Here is an 18,838-nt window from a genome sequence, read left to right as displayed (position 1 = left end):
CTTACCTTGCTCTTATCCCGCAGAATGTCATCAATGTAGGACTGCGTGGCAGAGTCTATCTTCTCCTCCTTACTCTGCGTGGCAGAGTCTATCTTCTCCTCCTTACTCTATACCGTTTTCAAAATCTTCGTCATGATGCGGGGTGCCGATGTAAGACCGAATCCAAATCTTGTCAGGCAATATGTTTTACCTTAGAAATTCACTAGTTGATATTTCCATAGATCTTGCGACCCCCGAATTTGAAGGTAAGCACCTTTCAGGTGGACAATCGTTGCTCTCGCAATGTCTCGCTGCATACATCCGTGAAGTCACCAAGTGGGGAGGATCCCTTTTCCATTTCCACTCTACCGTCCATGTATTGCCATCAAAAACTGCCTTAAAATCACTGTCGTCAATAACCTCAACCTCACTATGTTCGTAAACAGCGCTCTCTGTTCGCTTTACGTTCCTCCCTGCCTGGTCTGGAGGATCAGATTCAGTTTCCATTTCCGCTGCCCCACACCATTTGACACCAAACTCAACTGTACTATGAGACAATTGCATTTACGGAGACCGAGACACCTTGCATGTCAATGATAAGGTCTTTCTTCCCCTGATACTTCACTCATGAACCATCAAAAGCTACCATATTATTATGGCAGACCTGCCACTCATCTCGATTTTAGCAGGATATCCCGATTTTTTGCCCCAAATCTCAAGCATCCCGATTTTCCCGATTTCGATCGCCAGTATCCTGATTTTTTGTAATTGCGTCTGTTGCGACCGATACCTAGAAAAAAGATAAAAAGTTCTGCAATCTCTTTGGTTGAAAGCACTGGTTGGATTTTTTATCGGCTGGAACTTGGAACCAGAGCTGTTAAAGTACTTTTTAAAAAGTACTTACGTACACATTTAAGTACAATCTAAAAAATGTACTTAAGTACAGTAAAAGTACTTTCCTGTAAAATGTACTTGAGTACAAGTACTTTTTAAAAAAGTACTTATGAGTACATTTTGAGTACTTTCTGCTAATATGCTAAAACACTTCAGCGCTTATGCAAAACATCATATTGAATAACCTATCCAGTATACTTGACAAATTAGGCTATTTATTACTAAAAATGTAAACAGTATACAAAACATTTGAATAATATACTATGTACGCACAGAACAAAGGTGGAAATGGTCCGTGAAATTGAAAAAAGAAAACCCCAAACAAACAGACGCAACTAGTGGGTAAGTGATATTATGAATAGAAAATGTTTGAGCAAGACAATGTGATCAAATCTAATTCAGTTCAAAAGGTCGGAAAGTTCTACAGAAAAAGTATCCAAATTGGAAAATGTAGGTACAAAGTTGCTCTTAAGAAAACGTAAAATTGATGAAAATGGCCAGCATAGAAGTTTATGGAAAAGTGCATTGATTTCTTCATTAACAAATCTTCAAGGAATCAATGTAGCCTCAAGCAAAAACCACCCAAAAAAAAGTTTTAAAAAGAAATTCAGGTAGCCTCAAAAATTGTTACTTACATTGAGAACACAGTTTCAGTTTCAATTGATTATAGTAGTAAGACAGATTTTGGTAACACTGTGTAGTCCACGGCGCCCACGGCAAACCAAAATACAATAGTTTCCTAGAGTTTAGTAAGTGTAGTACATGTATAACCAAAGATTCTCTACTATAGTAGTCTCCGCCTAAGATCCCAGTGCTCAGAAACAAGAAAAATATGGGATCTCAGCCGACGAAGCCACGGAAGAATCTAAAGTGACCCATGAACTGACGTGACCCCTGGGTGGATTTATGACATATGGCGAGCAAAGTGGTCAACCTTGATGACCAACCACAGTGGCATGAGGCATGCCATAAATAATATAATATACACACTCATTAGTCTCTCGTGAGTCTTGAGATCTTTATCTACGTTTATTCAGTTGTCCCTCCCCTTCACCTGTCCGACAATTTTAGCTTTCCATCTCTGATTGAGGCCCCCCCTCCCCCCAAAAAATCGCCTTTACTTTGTCGTTACGCATCGTTACGTTGTGGTCACACCAATTAAAATTCAGGCTGTCTCGCAAATTCGGGAATAGAGAAAAACTGCTTTCAATGATCAGGGAAGAGTTCACAGTTTGGTGTGATCTCGCCTGGAGCGAACGTGTAGGCCCTACCCACCCAGTGAGTGATGTAAGTTTAGGCGGTGAGCTCAGATGCGAGTGCGATGTTTGGGGAAAAGAAACGCATCGGTCAGTTCACATCTCGGTGTGATCTCGTCTGGAGCAAACACTGTACGGTTTCATTGAGTTTTACAACGCTTGTGATCACATTCACGATAGTGGCTGATCTTTGACGCGACAGGCCGTTCTCTGATCTCAACTTTTAACTCTTGGTTGATCGGCTGTGCCCGCCCGGGTGTTGGTTCCGTAAATTATTATCAGAAATGCCGGCACTTACCATTTCATTAAGCTTCAAAAGCACCCAAAATGTACTTTAAAAGTACTCAAAAGTACTTTTATAAAAAGTATCGGAGTACAGTAAAAGTACTGGTTTCAACAATGTACCGGAGTACTGTAAAAGTACCGAAAATTGTAACGTAAGTACAAGTACTCCGAGTACTTATACTCCGTTACAACCAGCTCTGGTGATTGCTATGCACAGGGAAAAACGAGTAGCAACCAATTGCAATATATATGTATAGCTTCAGCTGAACTTAACGTAAATTAAAATTAAAAATTTTTGCCTGATCAGAAACTAGACTATATTATGTGGCAAAGACCTTGTAAACATTCATTTTTATTTCAACCCATAGACCGTCTCAGACCTTTCACACAGTATTGTGAATCCTCACAGTATAAAAGTTGCATGGGTTCCCGCCAGCCTTCTATCAACGAGCGCATATTTACTGATATTTTGCCGACAGGCCGGGGTGGCACGGTTCATTTGAAGTTTCTCCAGACGACTTTAAAATTTCGTTCCAGTTTTTAAAAGCAATATTGGTCAAAGCCTAAGAATAATAGCATTTTCATAATCAGCGTAAATCAGGAGCAAATTGGTGACAGAATAATGCTAGAAATAGGCCGAACTTGCAGAGATGCCTGTGGGAAAGAGATTATCAAGCAGCCACTGAGTGAGTGGTGTGCACCGTGTGTTGTAGTAGTAGTAGTAGTAGTAGTATAAACTCTGGAGCTGGTGGTATAACGGGACAAATTGACAGAAGTTTTACAGGGATTGTGCAACTCAGACAGTTTGTGGATGCGGTGTAAAGGCGAAAATACTATGTTGAAATAGGCGTTCCTTTTCATACACTGGCAAAATCTGGCAGTTTTCGGGACTGGAAGTATAATTGGGGGGAGTAGGGAAACACAGTATAACAAGATTTGGCTGTATTCTAGTGCAATACCATGAAAAATTTATTTTCACAGCGGCTTCAAAGTTACTTGATCACTTTCTTTCAAATTGGGGAATTTTAAGTTATTGCTTTCTATCATGATGTGCCTTCTGACCTGTCTGTTGAGCATGGCATGGAAGGTATCTGAAATACAGTCAAATGACTGCCGGAGTTTTCCATGAGTCTGAGTAAAGAGAAGCACACATGAACATGAACCATTTAGTGTTTAGGGCAGGAAAAAGCAAGACAGATCTAAAAATAGAAGATAGATGGAAACAAATTAGGGGAAGAAAATAGGACCTTCTAGTTCTACTCTCCAGTCACTCCCCTTGTTGATTATAATGAAAGTTTTAAGTTTGAGTTAAAGAGAAGCACATCCACACAGATTTGAGCCCTCCAACTATTCTCTGCAGCAAAGTAGCTTGACAACACCATTTTAATTTTAAAATTTTGTTTTGAAAGGAGAGGAATGGCTGAAATACCTGACTTTTGAAAAGTATTTTATACTCAGAGGATTTGCATCTCCCAACTGCGATTAGTTTGGGTCTAGGGGCAGGGCGAATAACCTTGTGTCAACTATCCAGGAGATCCAGTTAAGGATCAAAGAAGAAAAAAGGAGACGAATTTGACATTCTAAAAAGACATGTTCAACGCACTCAGTAAATCTGTTCTTTTTCTCCCCAGATATACGCCTTGAACAAGATAATGACAGATCTGGAACACGAGAGATTCCACCAGTTTATGTCCTCTGCAGGATCTAATGTATAAAAATACCATCATCACGTTTTAACATTAATATAAAATTGCTGTTATCATTTCTTTTATTGCCTTAGGAATCTCATGTGGATTTATATTTTTCTGGTCTAAAAGGACAGGATTTTTAATGCCTTAACTGCTGCTTATAAAATAAGGAATTGTCAAAAGGGGGGGGGGGGGTTAATTTATACCATTGCCTCTAGTGTAAACTTTTCATTTTCTTTTATAGTAACAGAGGTTAAGCTCCTTAAAATTTCTTTTGTCACTCATGAAATTAAAATTGTCTTGGTAATACTTATCCTTCAATTGTAGCACAAACACTCTCGTATAAGGCAGGAAATAGTCTCATTTATGTGCAGTTAATGGGTGAAATCAGGCCCAGGACAATCTCAGGCAAAGCAGGGAAGGAGTTTGCATAATCTGATTAGTTATATTGTTTTGTTGCATCAGGTTAGATTATTGGGTTTGCCACCAAAAGATTGTGAGTTTGAACCCCTCAGGGCCTGATGTTATGTTCTAGGCAAAGGTGCTTTACACAAATTTTCCTCACTTCACACAAGTGGGAAAAGGTACCCAAACTCAACCATAGACGGCGAAAGCCGCTTGGACTGTTCGCTACCCGTGGAGCTGAGAACATTTTTTCTTGGGTCTTCTGTGGTAATAATAGTTGTAAAGTGCATGGCTATGTGCTATATAAATTAAATTAATATTATTTTTATTATTATTCTATTTTATTGGTGGTCACCTCCACCATTTACTCAGTTTCAAGCACATTTTTCCCTAAATTTCAGAACATTTTAAACGTTTGAGTTCTGATGGCCAATACATCATTGCCCTTTTTTTTTTACACTTTCCTTGATTTGCCTGTCAGCCGAGTGCCCTACCATGGCACCAGATGCTTCTATTGTCAGCTTTGCTCACTTCAAAGGGGTAGATCTACACTTTTCAAACTTTGGCCTGTTCAGGGCATATTATTATATTCTGTCCATCATTTTGAGCTCATTCTTTGTGAATCTCTTGTCTCCTATTTGCACTCTTTTTCTGATATTATTTAGGAAACACAATTTCGGTGTTTTTGTAGTCCAAATATTGATTAAACTGCAGAAATGTGTTCTTGAATATTTCACACATGATTATGTTTGTAGACATAGTCTTAACTGATGAAACTCATTTCTTAAAATGTAACTGTTTCCCATTCTCAAGACTTACTGTAACATTTAATTTAGAATTTTATGCAAGTCCCTAACCATGAACAAGCACATAGCCTCCACGATTATATCTTTGTGCTCAGTTGCATCGTGATCACTGAACGTGTGTCCTCATTCTCTGTTACTGATGCTGTAAAAGAAAATAAAGACAGGCATACCACACACACTTGGAAAAAGAGTTACATTGTACCTATCAATAGCTTGGGGAGAGGTGGTGGTATTGTGGTGTTAGTAAAACCTGTTTTTGGTTGTATTGTTCAGGGCATATTATTATATTATGCAATTCCTGATATATTATTTTTCTAAAGATTACATTTTTTATTTCATTCATTTTGCTAAGTCATTGTCTATGGTGTCAAACTACGTGTGAGAATCTACAAATGCATTGTGAAGGGTGATTTATGACTGAAGCATTACCCAAACCTGTGTTTCTTTTGTAAATTTAATAACTGTAGGCCTACTGTACACAGAGTTTGCTTTTTTTCTGCACATCTTTTATTTTCGCGTTTTCCCCATTTAGTTTTTCGTGAGCTTTTGAAAGTCTTAATTTGAGTCTCCCAGTATCATTTCATTCAGTGCAATAGTGCCACTTTTAACATTTTGCAAATTATTTTATCCTCAAATTTCTTTTGAAATCTCAAAATTTACAAATTAAAGTCATGTGCAGAAAAAAAATGGATACAGTAGGCCTATTGTATTGATTTGTATGCTGTCGTCAAGTTCTTGTCTGTGAATCGTATTGCAAACTTTTGAAGTTTCTCCATAATTTGAATGGCTGTGATCTTTTATTACAATATGTTATATTATTTTTAGATCTGATGTGTTCCACATTTTGCAACAACTGTTGAGCAAAGTTGATTGTCTTCTATCTATATTGTTTTTACCATGCAAATTCAGTTTACATATAATGGTTGTGATGTGCATGACACGTTTCAGGAAGCAGCCTTGTAAGATTTGCTAGATCATGTAATTTTTAACAGCACTGTGTCTAAATAGTAACAGCTAATGTGAATTAGCTCATCCTGTAAATCTTTACTGAAATATGCATTTCAGATTGTCTACAAATGCCTTCAAGCACTACATCAAAAGCTGAGTTGCTTCTCTCATTGCTACTCTGTGTCACTATCAATATTAACAAAACAGTTTTAAGTCAAGAGTTTTGTACCTTAATTTATGTGGTGTTGTATTGACATGGCTTACCTTATGATCTCAATATGAGCTCATGCCAAATATAATAGGAGGACGTACACTTTTTTTTTTTACCTCTATAAACACAAAATTATAATATGGAAATTGATAGATGGTGAGTGTTTACGTTGTTCTTTTTCCAGAAACTCAAAATATCTTTGAGGAAGTGAAGTTTTCTTCCTTTGTAATGTCTTCTCTCTAGGTGGAAAGCCTGTGGCAGTGCTCATTTAGATAAAAAGGATAAAATTTTCGAACAGTTTGCCTGCTATAACAGGTTACTTTTGTTAAATGGTTGGCTAAAAAAAAAATACTAGTACAATGTAGGTAGGGATATTTATTTTAACCGACCATGTAACAATTTTTCAAAATATGCATTCTGTTGTTGTGCCTGCTTGAATTATGGTAAATCTGAAGTGATTATGATAGATACAATTGAATGTGTTTCAATTTTGTCATGACCATTATATAGTCTTTTTCATGATCTCAATGACTCTAATCTTTAAGTATTATACTGTTGCGAAGGTTTTGTCCTAAAGCATAATTCGCCGTTTACCATGTGTTGTTTAATTTAAAATCAAAATGGGTTCACAAGCAGGTGGTTGATGGGCGTTCTGTGGTGGTTGATTAATTCCTTCTGGTTCTCATTCTCAGCATTACTAGGTCTAGTCTGAACTTATTGTTGGCAAAGTGTTCAAGTCTTTGCTGTTTCACAGTTTAATTTGCTTGATTATGAATGTCTCTTATTTGTCTGGAGTAGAAAAAGCTCTAAATAATCTAACCTGTGTCAGTGGGGGTGTGAAGCAGTTACTATCATTGTAATTGTAGTCCATCAAAATGTGGCTTCTTCCTTGTTGACGTACCATATACTGCAAAAATGAACAACTCATTATGATGGCATACTACCCTTCAATTTTTTTTTTAAGTTGACACACCAGATGAAGTAGAATTTTCTTTCGACCTTTTCTGATATGATCTCCCACAGCACTTTGAGGAGTGGGCTCTCAGCATAGTACAAATTAAATGTAGTAGACATATATTTCCTTTGCTGCAGTTTCCTAAAAGTGTTTTTCAAAGTTTGCTTGCTTCTACATCTCATGGATTTTTTATGGGGATATTTTACTTTATTTTTTAAATGTACAATGTGTCATACAAAACATGTTCTGGTCATACCAGGTACAGACACAAAAACTTTTGAATATGATCAGTAAGGCAGTAAGAGAGCAGCCGTGCTATTTATCTTTTTTTTAAACTTTTAAAAAATAGTACTTTTGCAAAGTATGAATGGTATAGAATTGCATGAAAACAGCAATAACATTCTGTGGATGATCTTTATATTTTTAAAACAATGAAATATAGTACTCTTATAAACAAAAGGAGTCGCTCAGAAAACAAATGATGTAGAATATTGTCTTGAAAATTATTTTATGCTCCAGCAATACCGTGTGTTTGAACTGAATTTGTCAAGATATTGTATGGGAGAAACTTAAAAATTATATTAGCAATAGTTGTCTACAGTTCGCAGGGTAATCATTTGATATTCCAATTTTTCACCTCAGGAAATGATACTTCGTGTATTGGATCATGGTTCTTGTGAAGAGAAAAGGGTAAATATGTGGATCTTAGGGGTTCCATATTCCGTGTCAAAATGGTGGAAATATGGAGCTCATGATAACTTACACTGAGAACGACCTTGGTTCGAAATGTCCCCAACTGGACATACATAATATGTACAGGGTAATCCAAAAAAACCAAACTGTACTACCTTTTTTCTAAATATCTCGCACAAAATTTGTACTAGAACGTTGTAATTTGAAAAAGATGTAATTCATTCAAAAGGAATTTGTTTGACGTAAAATTCACTAAGAAGAAACTTATTTTTGAAAATGGAAACGGCTTTTACAAAAACCACCTATTTAAGTTTAAAAGATCTTGTAAGGAAAGTCTTTAAACGATTGGTTTGTATTTTCCTTTCCTTTTATTTTTAAAAACTAATCTTTACATCCCTGTATACTTAAAACAATATTTCTTTTCTCCTACAGAGTTTTAAAAATATTCTTTTTGATTCTGGAATTTCGAGAACCAATGGTTTATATGTCTTCCTTTGGACTCGACACATGTTAATGAGTCTTTCGTAATGTTCAGTGATGGCCAAACACAAAAATCCACCCAACCATGAGTACTCAAAGCCACACACTCTTACGGAGCTGTGTCTAGAGACAATAGGGGGGTGGGGGTGCGGTTGCCCAAATAGTCAGTATTTGTAGTTCATATAACCTGAAATGTGAATATATATGGGCTTTGCCAAGGAACCAAATGTATGGCACTGTGGTGGAATCAGGCTCTCGTCAAAAGAATTAAATCAAAGATATTATGGCATTTCTCTACCGGTTTGGCAATTTCTATCAACAGCTTTTACGTCCATTTAAAAACACATTTCTGTGTGGATTATCCCGAAAAACGTCGATTGAAGGTGCAAAACATGTAGGCCTACATTTTCAGTTTTCAATGACGCATTGAAAGATAGGCCCTACCAAGCTTAGGCGGTCATTTTCTCCCTTATTTTTCCTCTGAAATCAATTTAAACCTACTTACCTCAATTACAAATATTTCGACCTCTATTACAGATAGAAGGGTACTTTTTTCACTTTAAGATAGACAAATGAACAGGCTTTAAGATGACACCAATAACTCCGCATGGCCAAAAATTGACGAGTGCCTGATTCCTCCACGCTGCCTCACAAATGTCAAAGGGGAAATGTTCACGCTTTCCAAGACGATCGTAGAATCATGAACACATTGCTATCCTCAGATAGCTTCGCGAAAGGGAAAATGGTACGGTCGTAGATGAATATCTGCCTTGAGAATGCGGACCGTTGAGATGTAGGAAAGTCACTGAGGCAGACACCGTACAGACGTCTCATGGGGCCCATCTACTGAATTTTGCACCATTGTGACGTTCAACGGGATGCAAACAATGTGTGTTTGACCTGAAGTGGTCGTTTTGTTTGAGAATTTTTGTTCTGATTCTCTACAGGTCCTAACTGATGGACCATGTCCACCCTTGACATCAAAGAAGGCCTTACTGAAAGGCACTTTATTTAACATTATTTCGTACCTTGTGCGAAACTTACGAAATGATTTGGTGGTGAGGAAATGTTCAATACATGTACAAAAAGCTCCTTGCTCTTTACTTATCTTAATCATGATCTCAGCAGGCAAAGGAAACTTGAGAAAAACTATCTGCAAACTTCTGTTGGCCTGTTAGACCAATCGTTGAGATTTTTTGTGGTAGGCCTGATGTGAACTAGTGCGTCAAGCAAACTAGTGCGTCATGCTACAAAAATCGGGACATAGCTGAAAATAGGTTGTTTTTTACGCGCTATGTAGAGCAAAACTATTCTGTGGATTTATCTAAACTGAAATCAGACAAATTCCTTTCGAATCCCAGAGGTTGTGTACAAACAAATTTAAAACGCAAAACTTCAGTGTGGAGGAAAATATTAACAAAAGAAATTGTACAGTGTTTTGTGGGGGGTTTTTGGATCGCCCTGTATTTGATTTTTCAAGGCAGTCTACCCATGTTGCTCGGCGCAGGAAGTGGTATTGTGCCTGAAATTTGGAGGTCTCACCTCTTTAATAGACTCTCAGTGGAAAGGGGTGCAATAATCTGTCACTGCTATACATTTTCTACACACATTTTGTGCCCGGTCTAAATAAGATAAAATCAAGTCTACTTGATACTCGATACGCACGGCAGACAGAAATCGTCGGGTGATTCCTGAAAGTAGTCGTATTGGTTGAATTCTCAACTTCTCTTCCAAAATGGGGGTGTCAAGCTCAGTTTACTCAGGGGGGGCAAAGTCAAAATTAAATGACACTTAAAACTGAAGTTGCGTGTCGAATTGGATAAAAATACATACAGTAGTGGAAAACGAAACTTTTTTTTTCAAACAATGATAATATGATTCATGAATTGAAACGAACAAAAGTTAAAATTGCAGCAAACGCACGCATTATCGCTCTTTACCAGTTTGTCAGAGCTGGATATTTGGCCCCTTTTTGGCAATTAATTCTTTTATTTTTTTAACTTAGGTTCTATGTAGGCCTAATGGATATTCTCTGGATGGACTTTGATTTCTGTCTAAAATTCTCTCGCGGGCCGGATATTATTGATTGTTCACCTGGCTAGATGGTGCCGGCGGGCCTCAAGTTTGACACATGTTACATTGTCTGTAACTGTATAACGAATCCTTTCGTTTGCAAACAATAGTACATTTGTACATTGTTTGCTGAGAATTATGGTTTCATAAAATATTTATTTATGGGAAAATTGCATCAACTTACATCTGCGCGCAGAGCATTGTTTCAACTATGATTGCTTGCTTTACTTGCTGTGTTTTACTGTTACTCAAGTTTTGTTACAGTTTTTTTGATAAAGCGCACCAAAAGTTTATATTTGTTGCTTCGGTGGGTTTTTTAAAGTTTGTTCTTGACAAAATGTAGACATAAGATATTTGTATTGTGCTTACTTTATGTACACTATTACTCAAAGACAACCGCACAATGCCCCTCAACTTCCATTGCTCTCATATCAAAGATTCTCTACTACCACAATCTTTACTCATATCATTATATCAACCTCCATCATCATGCCCTCCCGTAAAATAATTATTCTACTATCCAGCAACCGCTACCCCCAGTGGGTCGGGGGGATATAAATAGACCCACTGCTCCGCCAGCAGGAGGTGCAACCCCTTCACTGGCGATTTGTCGCCCATGGACATCTACGCTCAGGTGCACATGGGAGACACTTGCTTTGGTGTATCGTCTGTCTTCTATCGTCTTTCTTCCTTCTTCTTTCTTCCTTCCCCGAGCTGACCGGGGAATAAAAAAAAAATAGGCTGTCCCATCAACAAGGGGTGTAACCCCCCCCCCCCCCGGTGGGATGCCACTCGTACGTCACTAGCTCTCTGACGTAGGGGTGGCATCTTTTGTCCGCTCTTGCTATGTGTTCTATTCATCTATCTTTCTTTCCGTTCTATCGACCGAAGGTCCGGTCCAGCAAAGAATAGACCCCAAATTACCCCCAGTGGGTCGGAGGGATATAAATAGACCCACTGCTTCGTTTGCAGGAGGTGCAATCCCTTCAAAAACGAGGTGTCGCGCACGGACCCCAACCCTCTGGGACCCGGATGCGACACCTACTTTGGTGTATCTTCCTCTTCTCCTTCCTTCTTTCTTTCTTCTTCTGTCTTTTCCCCCACCGCTGACCTCATGTGCAGCAAAAAAGAGAGGTCACCCATTCCACAGAGTGGGCGCCTTGTCGACCGTGAGGTGCGACCCGTGCGGAGGGGAACCGGGCACCTGGATCAGTCTACGGACTGTCCCTCACCAACACACCTCTTTGGCCCAGGTTTCCTTTTAGACTGGAGGGTGGCACGGCCCATGCCACTCAATCGGTTGGGAGCTGAAACCCATTCAGACCCTGGGTCAATCTTGACGGGAGGGTCTTGCATACTCTCGGAAAGAGTATAACTCCGGGGTAACCCTGGCACAGCTCTGGCTATCCGAGCAATGTGCTCTCTTGTTGGGCTCGATGGCGGGTGGGGAGTCCCGGAGCTGAACCAACATCACACATCACATGGATTCAAAAATTACCAAAGACCCTATTGCCGTACGGGTCACCCTGCACAGACCAATCACGATCTGCTCTGTTTATATCCCACCAAATTACCCCCTCAAAATAACCCAACTAAATGACTTAAAGGCTCAGCTTCCAAAACCCTTTATTTTGCTAGGTGCTTTCAATGCCCCACTTATACATTGACATAATAATAATACCTATAGACCAGAAAGGAAAAATAATAGAAAACTTTTTATTTCAAAATAACATCTGTCTCTTAAATGATAAATCCCCAACTTACAGAAACAGAGCCACTTATGGCACTTCATCCCTTGACCTCACCTTTTGTACCCCTGATCTAGCCCCAGATCTTGAGTGGTCTGTGCTGGATGACCGTACGGACCATTTCCCAATTCTCCTAAAAAACAATAGCCTCCAAAACGACCCGATCCCAGAACACTTCAACTTTAAAAAAGCAGACAGCCGGGTTTGCCAATAAATGTTCCCAGATTCTTAATCCCAATTTCGACCACAACTACAATAAATTCCATGGAAAGCTTTTAGAAATATGCCACAAACACATACCAAAAACAAAAACAAAACCCCGGAGGAACAAGATCTGGTTCTCTTGGGAATGTGAGGACGCAGTAAAGAAAAAGAAGGCAGCGTATCGAAAAGCCGTCAACAACACCACCATAGAAAACAAGATCAATTATTTAAAGGCTCGAGCTGAGGCACGTAGATGCCTCAGGGAGAGCAAAAGACAATCATTCCAAAAATACATCTCCAAAATCAACAGCCAGACACCACTCAATCAAGTTTTCCAAATTGCTAAAAAATTCTTAGGTAGACGCACAGACACCATTCGGCACGTCCAGAGGCCGGATGGAACAACAGCTGAAACACAAGTAGACATTGCAAACACAATAGCTACATCTCTAGCCAAAAACTCATCCCAAGCAAACTACAACACCACTTTTCAAAACGTCAAAACTAACAGAGAAAAACAACACCTAAACTTCCACTCAAACAACACTGAAACCTACAACGCAGACTTCACAATAGACGAATTAACATCGTGCATCTCGGACCTGGGCGATACAGCCCCGGGACCGGATGACATCCACAACAAGATCATTAGACACTTACCCTCAGAAACACTCACACTCCTATTACACATATACAACGACATGTGGCGGTCGCACTCCTTTCCGGAGTCTTGGCGTCTCGCCACTGTCATTCCAATACCCAAACCTAACAAAGACCACACACACCCATCCAATTACAGACCTATAGCCCTAACGAGCTGTCTCTGCAAACTAATTGAAAAAATGATTCACAGGCGACTCATGTGGTTTCTGGAAACGACGGGCTCGCTGAGCGGTCTCCAGTGCGGATTCAGGAAAACTCGATCCACTCTGGATCACCTGGTCCGCCTGGAGACCTTTATACGCGAGACGTTCGCTGAAAGAGGCCACATGATCGCCATCTTTTTTGACCTAGAAAAAGCCTTCGACACAACCTGGAAGTACGGCATTCTTCGAGACCTGCACGCACTCGGCATACGCGGTCACCTCCCTGCCTTCATTGGCAACTTCTTGAAGAACCGTTCCTTCCAGGTTCGTGTCGGATCCTCCCTTTCAGACCCCCACCAACAGGAGGAAGGAGTCCCCAAGGGGAGCATCCTTTCTCCTGTCCTATTTGAAATTAAAATAAACTCCATAGTGAAAACCCTCCAGAACAGCATAGACAGCTCGTTATACGTTGACGACTTCTTGATATGCTGCCGATCGAAAAATCCTCATTTGAGATCTATGGAAAGGCAGCTGCAAACGCAGCTGCAAAAACTTGAAACGTGGGCAAACAACAACGGTTTCAAGTTCTCCCCGTCAAAGACGGTTGCAGTACACTTCTGCCGAACAGGCAGACGTGTGCTGCAGCCGGATTTGACACTATACGGGGAAAGGATTCCCGTCCAGGACCAAGCTCGTTTCCTCGGCGTCATTTTCGACAAAAAACTTACATTCATACCACACATCAAAGACCTTCGTGTGAGGTGCCAGAAAGCGTTAAACGCTTTGAAAATTCTATCACATCCGGAGTGGGGCGGGGACTCAAAACACCTTCTCCACTTGTACATCTCCCTTGTCCGGTCCAGGCTTGACTACGGCTGTCAAGTCTACGGATCGGCAAAACCACACGTCTTAAAAATACTAGATCCAATACAGAACCAAGGACTCCGCCTCGCTCTGGGGGCTTTCCGCACTTCTCCGGTGGAGAGCCTCCAGGCCGAGGCCAACATACCACCACTCTCACTCAGATGCACACAACTCTCACTACAATACGCAGTTAAACAGAGCTCAACACCGGAAAATCCAGCGCACAACAGCATTTTAAAAACAAATCCAGAAACCAGAAACAAATTCCAAAACAACGAAAAACTCATCAAACCCTTCGGCCTCAGAATCCTTGAGGACCTCAAAAACTTAAACTTTTCCAAACAAGACATCCAACAAATTCTTTTCCCCGACCTCCCTTCGTGGCACCTCTCCAAGGCAAAAGTAGATTTACAGCTGACCACGCACAACAAACAAAGCACAAACACCAAAACTTTTCAAGCAGAATACAAAAAACTAATAGATAAATACCCCGGTGCGGAGCTCATCTTCACGGATGGCTCCAATAAAGACAATGAAGTGGGCGCCGCAGCCCTATCTCCCAACAATACACACCAGAGGAGACTCCATCCTGAAGCCTCCATTTTCTCTGCGGAGGCCACTGCCATTGACATGGCACTGGACTCTGTAGAAAATTCTCCTAACAAATCTTTCCTTATCCTTTCTGACTCTCTGTCTTGCATCACCTCACTCACAAACTACACACATCCAAAAATAGTTAGGCTACAACAGAAAATTCAGACACTATCCGAAACAGGAAAAAACATCATGTTTGCATGGATACTCAGCCATGTGGGCATCCGAGGGAACGAGCAGGTAGACGACCTGGCAAAGAAAGCTTCATCCCTTCTGCTGGGATCAACGACAAACATTCACCCATAGACTGATTTTAGAAATAAAGTCAAAAAGTACACCTCCAGTCTGTGGGAGAGCCACTGGGAAAACCAGAAAAATAATAAATTATACGAAATTAAACCCAGACTAGAACAGCGAAATCCTTCGGATCTCTCCAGAAGAGACGAAGTCATTTTTACTCGATTGCGCATCGGACACACGGCCCTGACCCACAAATACCTCCTACAGGGAGATGAGAAGCCGTTCTGTGTCGGATGCGACACAGATTTTACCATTAGACACATCTTAACAGAATGTCTAGACTTTGGAGAGATCCGAAGGAAATATTATAAATGGAAGAAATTGCAGGATATTTTTTCCGTCGTTGTTCCCAGCAGAATTTTAAATTTTATAAAGGCCATTGGCCTTTATGGCGAGTTGTAGAGTGAATTTGATATTATTTAAATTTTTTTTTATTGTTATTTAAAAGTTGTTTTAAACCACAAATGTATTTACACCGAATTTAAATATTTTAACTTTTTAGCATTTTAAAGTAAATTAGTTAACCAGTCGTGAAGTGAACTTTTGCAAAGGTGAACAACTTGTGTTTCGCGCGCTCATGTGACCTTAGCAGTTGCGAGCGCCGTAAAACCCTATACTATACATACATACATAGGGGAATAGATGAAAGCCAAGTTGATTGGAAACCAGTGCACTTGACATAAAAACACGACACTAAAATTTCGAGCTACTTCCGGCAGAAGTAAACATGCAGATCTTAATCGTTAAAGCGTGACAAAAATTCAAAGACGCTACTAGTTACCGCCAAATTTTCGTAATCGGTGTAGTAATTTGGTTCTTGGTTGATGAAATGACTAAAGTGATCTCATTTCTAGTTCTACGATAAACAATTACACTTTTTAAACGATCGATTGAACTGAAGATAGGGTTACTATTTTTTATCATTTTTCGGACGAGACGAGTAGCGTTTAAGACCTAATTTTATGTCTTTTGTGTGAACAAATGGGCCGTGTTAAGCATATATTTGTCAGTTACCTTGAACGTTCTACTTAAGATCAGTATTTACACATAATTACGAAAATGATAAGCAGGCAGTTCTTAGAGAAATCTTCGGATGAAAACTGTCTCTGGTGAATGTTACGTTTTCATACCTAAAAAATGCAGATTTTTTAACAAAAAATCCCCACACTGTTTCAGCATATCATTTCATTGGATATTTTCCCGCCTGGTCCAGGTTCGGCAACCTTTTCCCCACCGGCTTAGCTCATCTTAACAATAATTTGAAATAAAGAAAGATATTCGTGGTGTTTGCAGTAAGGGGTATGCGCAAGTTAAAGTTTTCAGGAGAATTCCCCATATACATATATAACTCTAAAGGACTTGTTATACATTCCTTCATATTGTTGAATGGTGCATCTGATGTGATATGTATTGCTTTTCTTTTCATATTGGATTTTAATGAGAGTAATGCATAATTTAATTTCTATGTATACCTAAAAAGTGTGTTTTCACGGTCCTGTACAGCCAAGAAGAATTTCCCTCTGGGACAAAAAGTATTATCTTTTCTTAATATCTTATCTTAAGATTTGTATCATACTTTTTCTGCATTATTCAACATTGATGCTGAAAATCACAATCTTCACAAAAAGTTAAGAATCGTTTGCAAAAGTGCACGAAAAATAAAAACCAGTAAATTGAATTATTCCTTCTTTGACATACATTTAATTCATCAATCCATTAGTGCAAAAAAAGATGTTTCATCACGATTGAAACCGAAATGCGTAATTCCCAGCGCTTAAAAGGGACCCACCCTCAAAATCCAAAATCACAAAAGAATAGGACTCAAGAAGTCTCAGCAATATCAAAGAAAACGATCAGTTTAATTAAGTTCGTGAATGTCAATGGAATTGTCAGAAGAGCGTGTGTCCACCATTCACTGTAAGGCAGCCACGGCACCGATGGCGCATAGAGGTGATCAGGCGTGCTGGAAGGGCCTGGGGAAAGTTGTTATATTCTTGTTGCAGCCATTCAGGCAGCTGCTGTCGGTTGACAGGGAAAGGGTGGTTCTCCTGAACTCTCCAACAAAGCTAAGCCCACAACTGTTCAATACGACTGAGGCCTGGACTGTTGGCTGGCCAAACCATGCGGGAATCCCCATCTGCTGCCCGAAGGCGTTGATGGCCCTGGACCTGTGCGGCGTGGCGTTGTCGTACTGAAGGACAACAGCAGACCCAATCTGCTGCAGCGCCTAGACGACCAGAGGTCGAAGGATCTCCTCCAGATACCGCTGCCCTGTCAGGAAACCGTCAATATGGTAAAGGAGGGGTTCTGTGATGCCTACTGACCCCCCCGCCCAAATCATAATGAAGCCGCCTCCAAACGGGACCACTTCTTGAACTACGTTGGCAGCAAGCTGCTCCCGTGGACTTCTCCAGACGCGGGTTCGGCCATCGCATGATGGTGGAGTGTGATACCTGAAGTCTTGCGTGATACTTCGCGTACGCAAACTCCATCTTGCAGCCAGGCAACTGCCGGGTTCTGTCGAAGTTGTTCAACTTTTTTCGTTGTGGCATCTGGCTTGGCGGGGTAGAAATCTAATACTGTAAAACAGAGCTGAAACAGCGGGTTATGTAGGCAGACAAGCGAGCACAGTTCGTAGCCAGAGGTGCATTCTTCCATGTACATCTCGTTTATGCCATACAAAGAGCCTAGGTATCGCTCACTGACGTTTGAAACTCGGTCCAGTTTTGTCGAAATTGCAGATTTTCACACGCGCCAAGCGTGCTGCATGATGGACACGTGCCACCCACACAGTGGTTACAGTATTCACTATTGACTATTGACCCCTTAGCCTTGCTACCGAATTTTACAAGATAAATCTGATTACTACTTTTTTTAATGATTTTTGGAAAATACTACCTATTATCCTGACTGGTCCTGAACCTTTAGTGAAGACTGTATGATTGATGAAGATAATGATAATAATGAATAATTGTATTTGCATTTATGTATTGCATATTCGTGCCCAACAGCATACTATATGCGCTTTACATCTATTATTACCATCTGGCAGACTCTAGAATACTCAGAAACATTCCTGGTTTCCCGGGAAACACCCATTGCAAGCAGCCGCTTAAGCGCTCAAACATTTAAGTAATGAGGCGATATTTCATTGTGAACAGCCACAATATTTCCATCCCCAGTAAAGGAGATTTGTGTAAAATGCCTTTCCCAAGTTCTCGACGATGGGGCCTTGACGGGGTTCGAACTCCACAGTTTAAAAAATGATTATGATGACATTTTTAAAAGGGGGGCAGGGTACCAATGATAAGAGTCAGTTGGAAACCGTGGCTATGGTAGCCCTCGTACATCACCGATCATGGTACGTGTGGCTTCAAAAGTGATGACATTATCGGTGACGATAAGGGATTTACCATTGTTGTGGCGAACAATATTCGGCAGGAAAATGATACGGGGCCAGCCAACTTGACCTGGCGGGATGTTTCTGAATCTGTTTTATTTGGCGGCCTACAGCAGGATCAGTGTGACAGCTGTATAATAATATATAGGTGTGTGTATAGATCTATTTGTTTATTATATACGTACTCTCTCTCTCTCTCTCTCTCTCTCTCTCTCTCTCTCTCTCTCTCTCTCTCTCTCTCTCTCTCTC

General features: G+C 40.1%; 1 protein-coding gene across 1 annotated transcript in view; it reads left to right on the top strand.

The window, feature by feature from the left end:
* The window catches only part of LOC101856722, a 54,172-nt gene extending 46,266 nt beyond the window's left edge, over positions 1–7,906 (top strand). The window contains exon 5 of the mRNA XM_005093956.3: positions 4,046–7,906. Coding sequence (XP_005094013.1) covers positions 4,046–4,129 — 84 coding nt within the window. The 3' untranslated portion in view covers positions 4,130–7,906. The remainder of the gene's footprint in view (positions 1–4,045) is intronic.
* Positions 7,907–18,838: the final 10,932 nt, after the last annotated feature.

Source organism: Aplysia californica, unplaced genomic scaffold, assembly GCF_000002075.1.
Source record: "Aplysia californica isolate F4 #8 unplaced genomic scaffold, AplCal3.0 scaffold00073, whole genome shotgun sequence".
Classification (NCBI taxonomy): domain Eukaryota; kingdom Metazoa; phylum Mollusca; class Gastropoda; order Aplysiida; family Aplysiidae; genus Aplysia; species Aplysia californica.
Note: the sequence above shows the minus strand (reverse complement) of the source record. Positions and strands in the feature narration are given on the sequence as shown.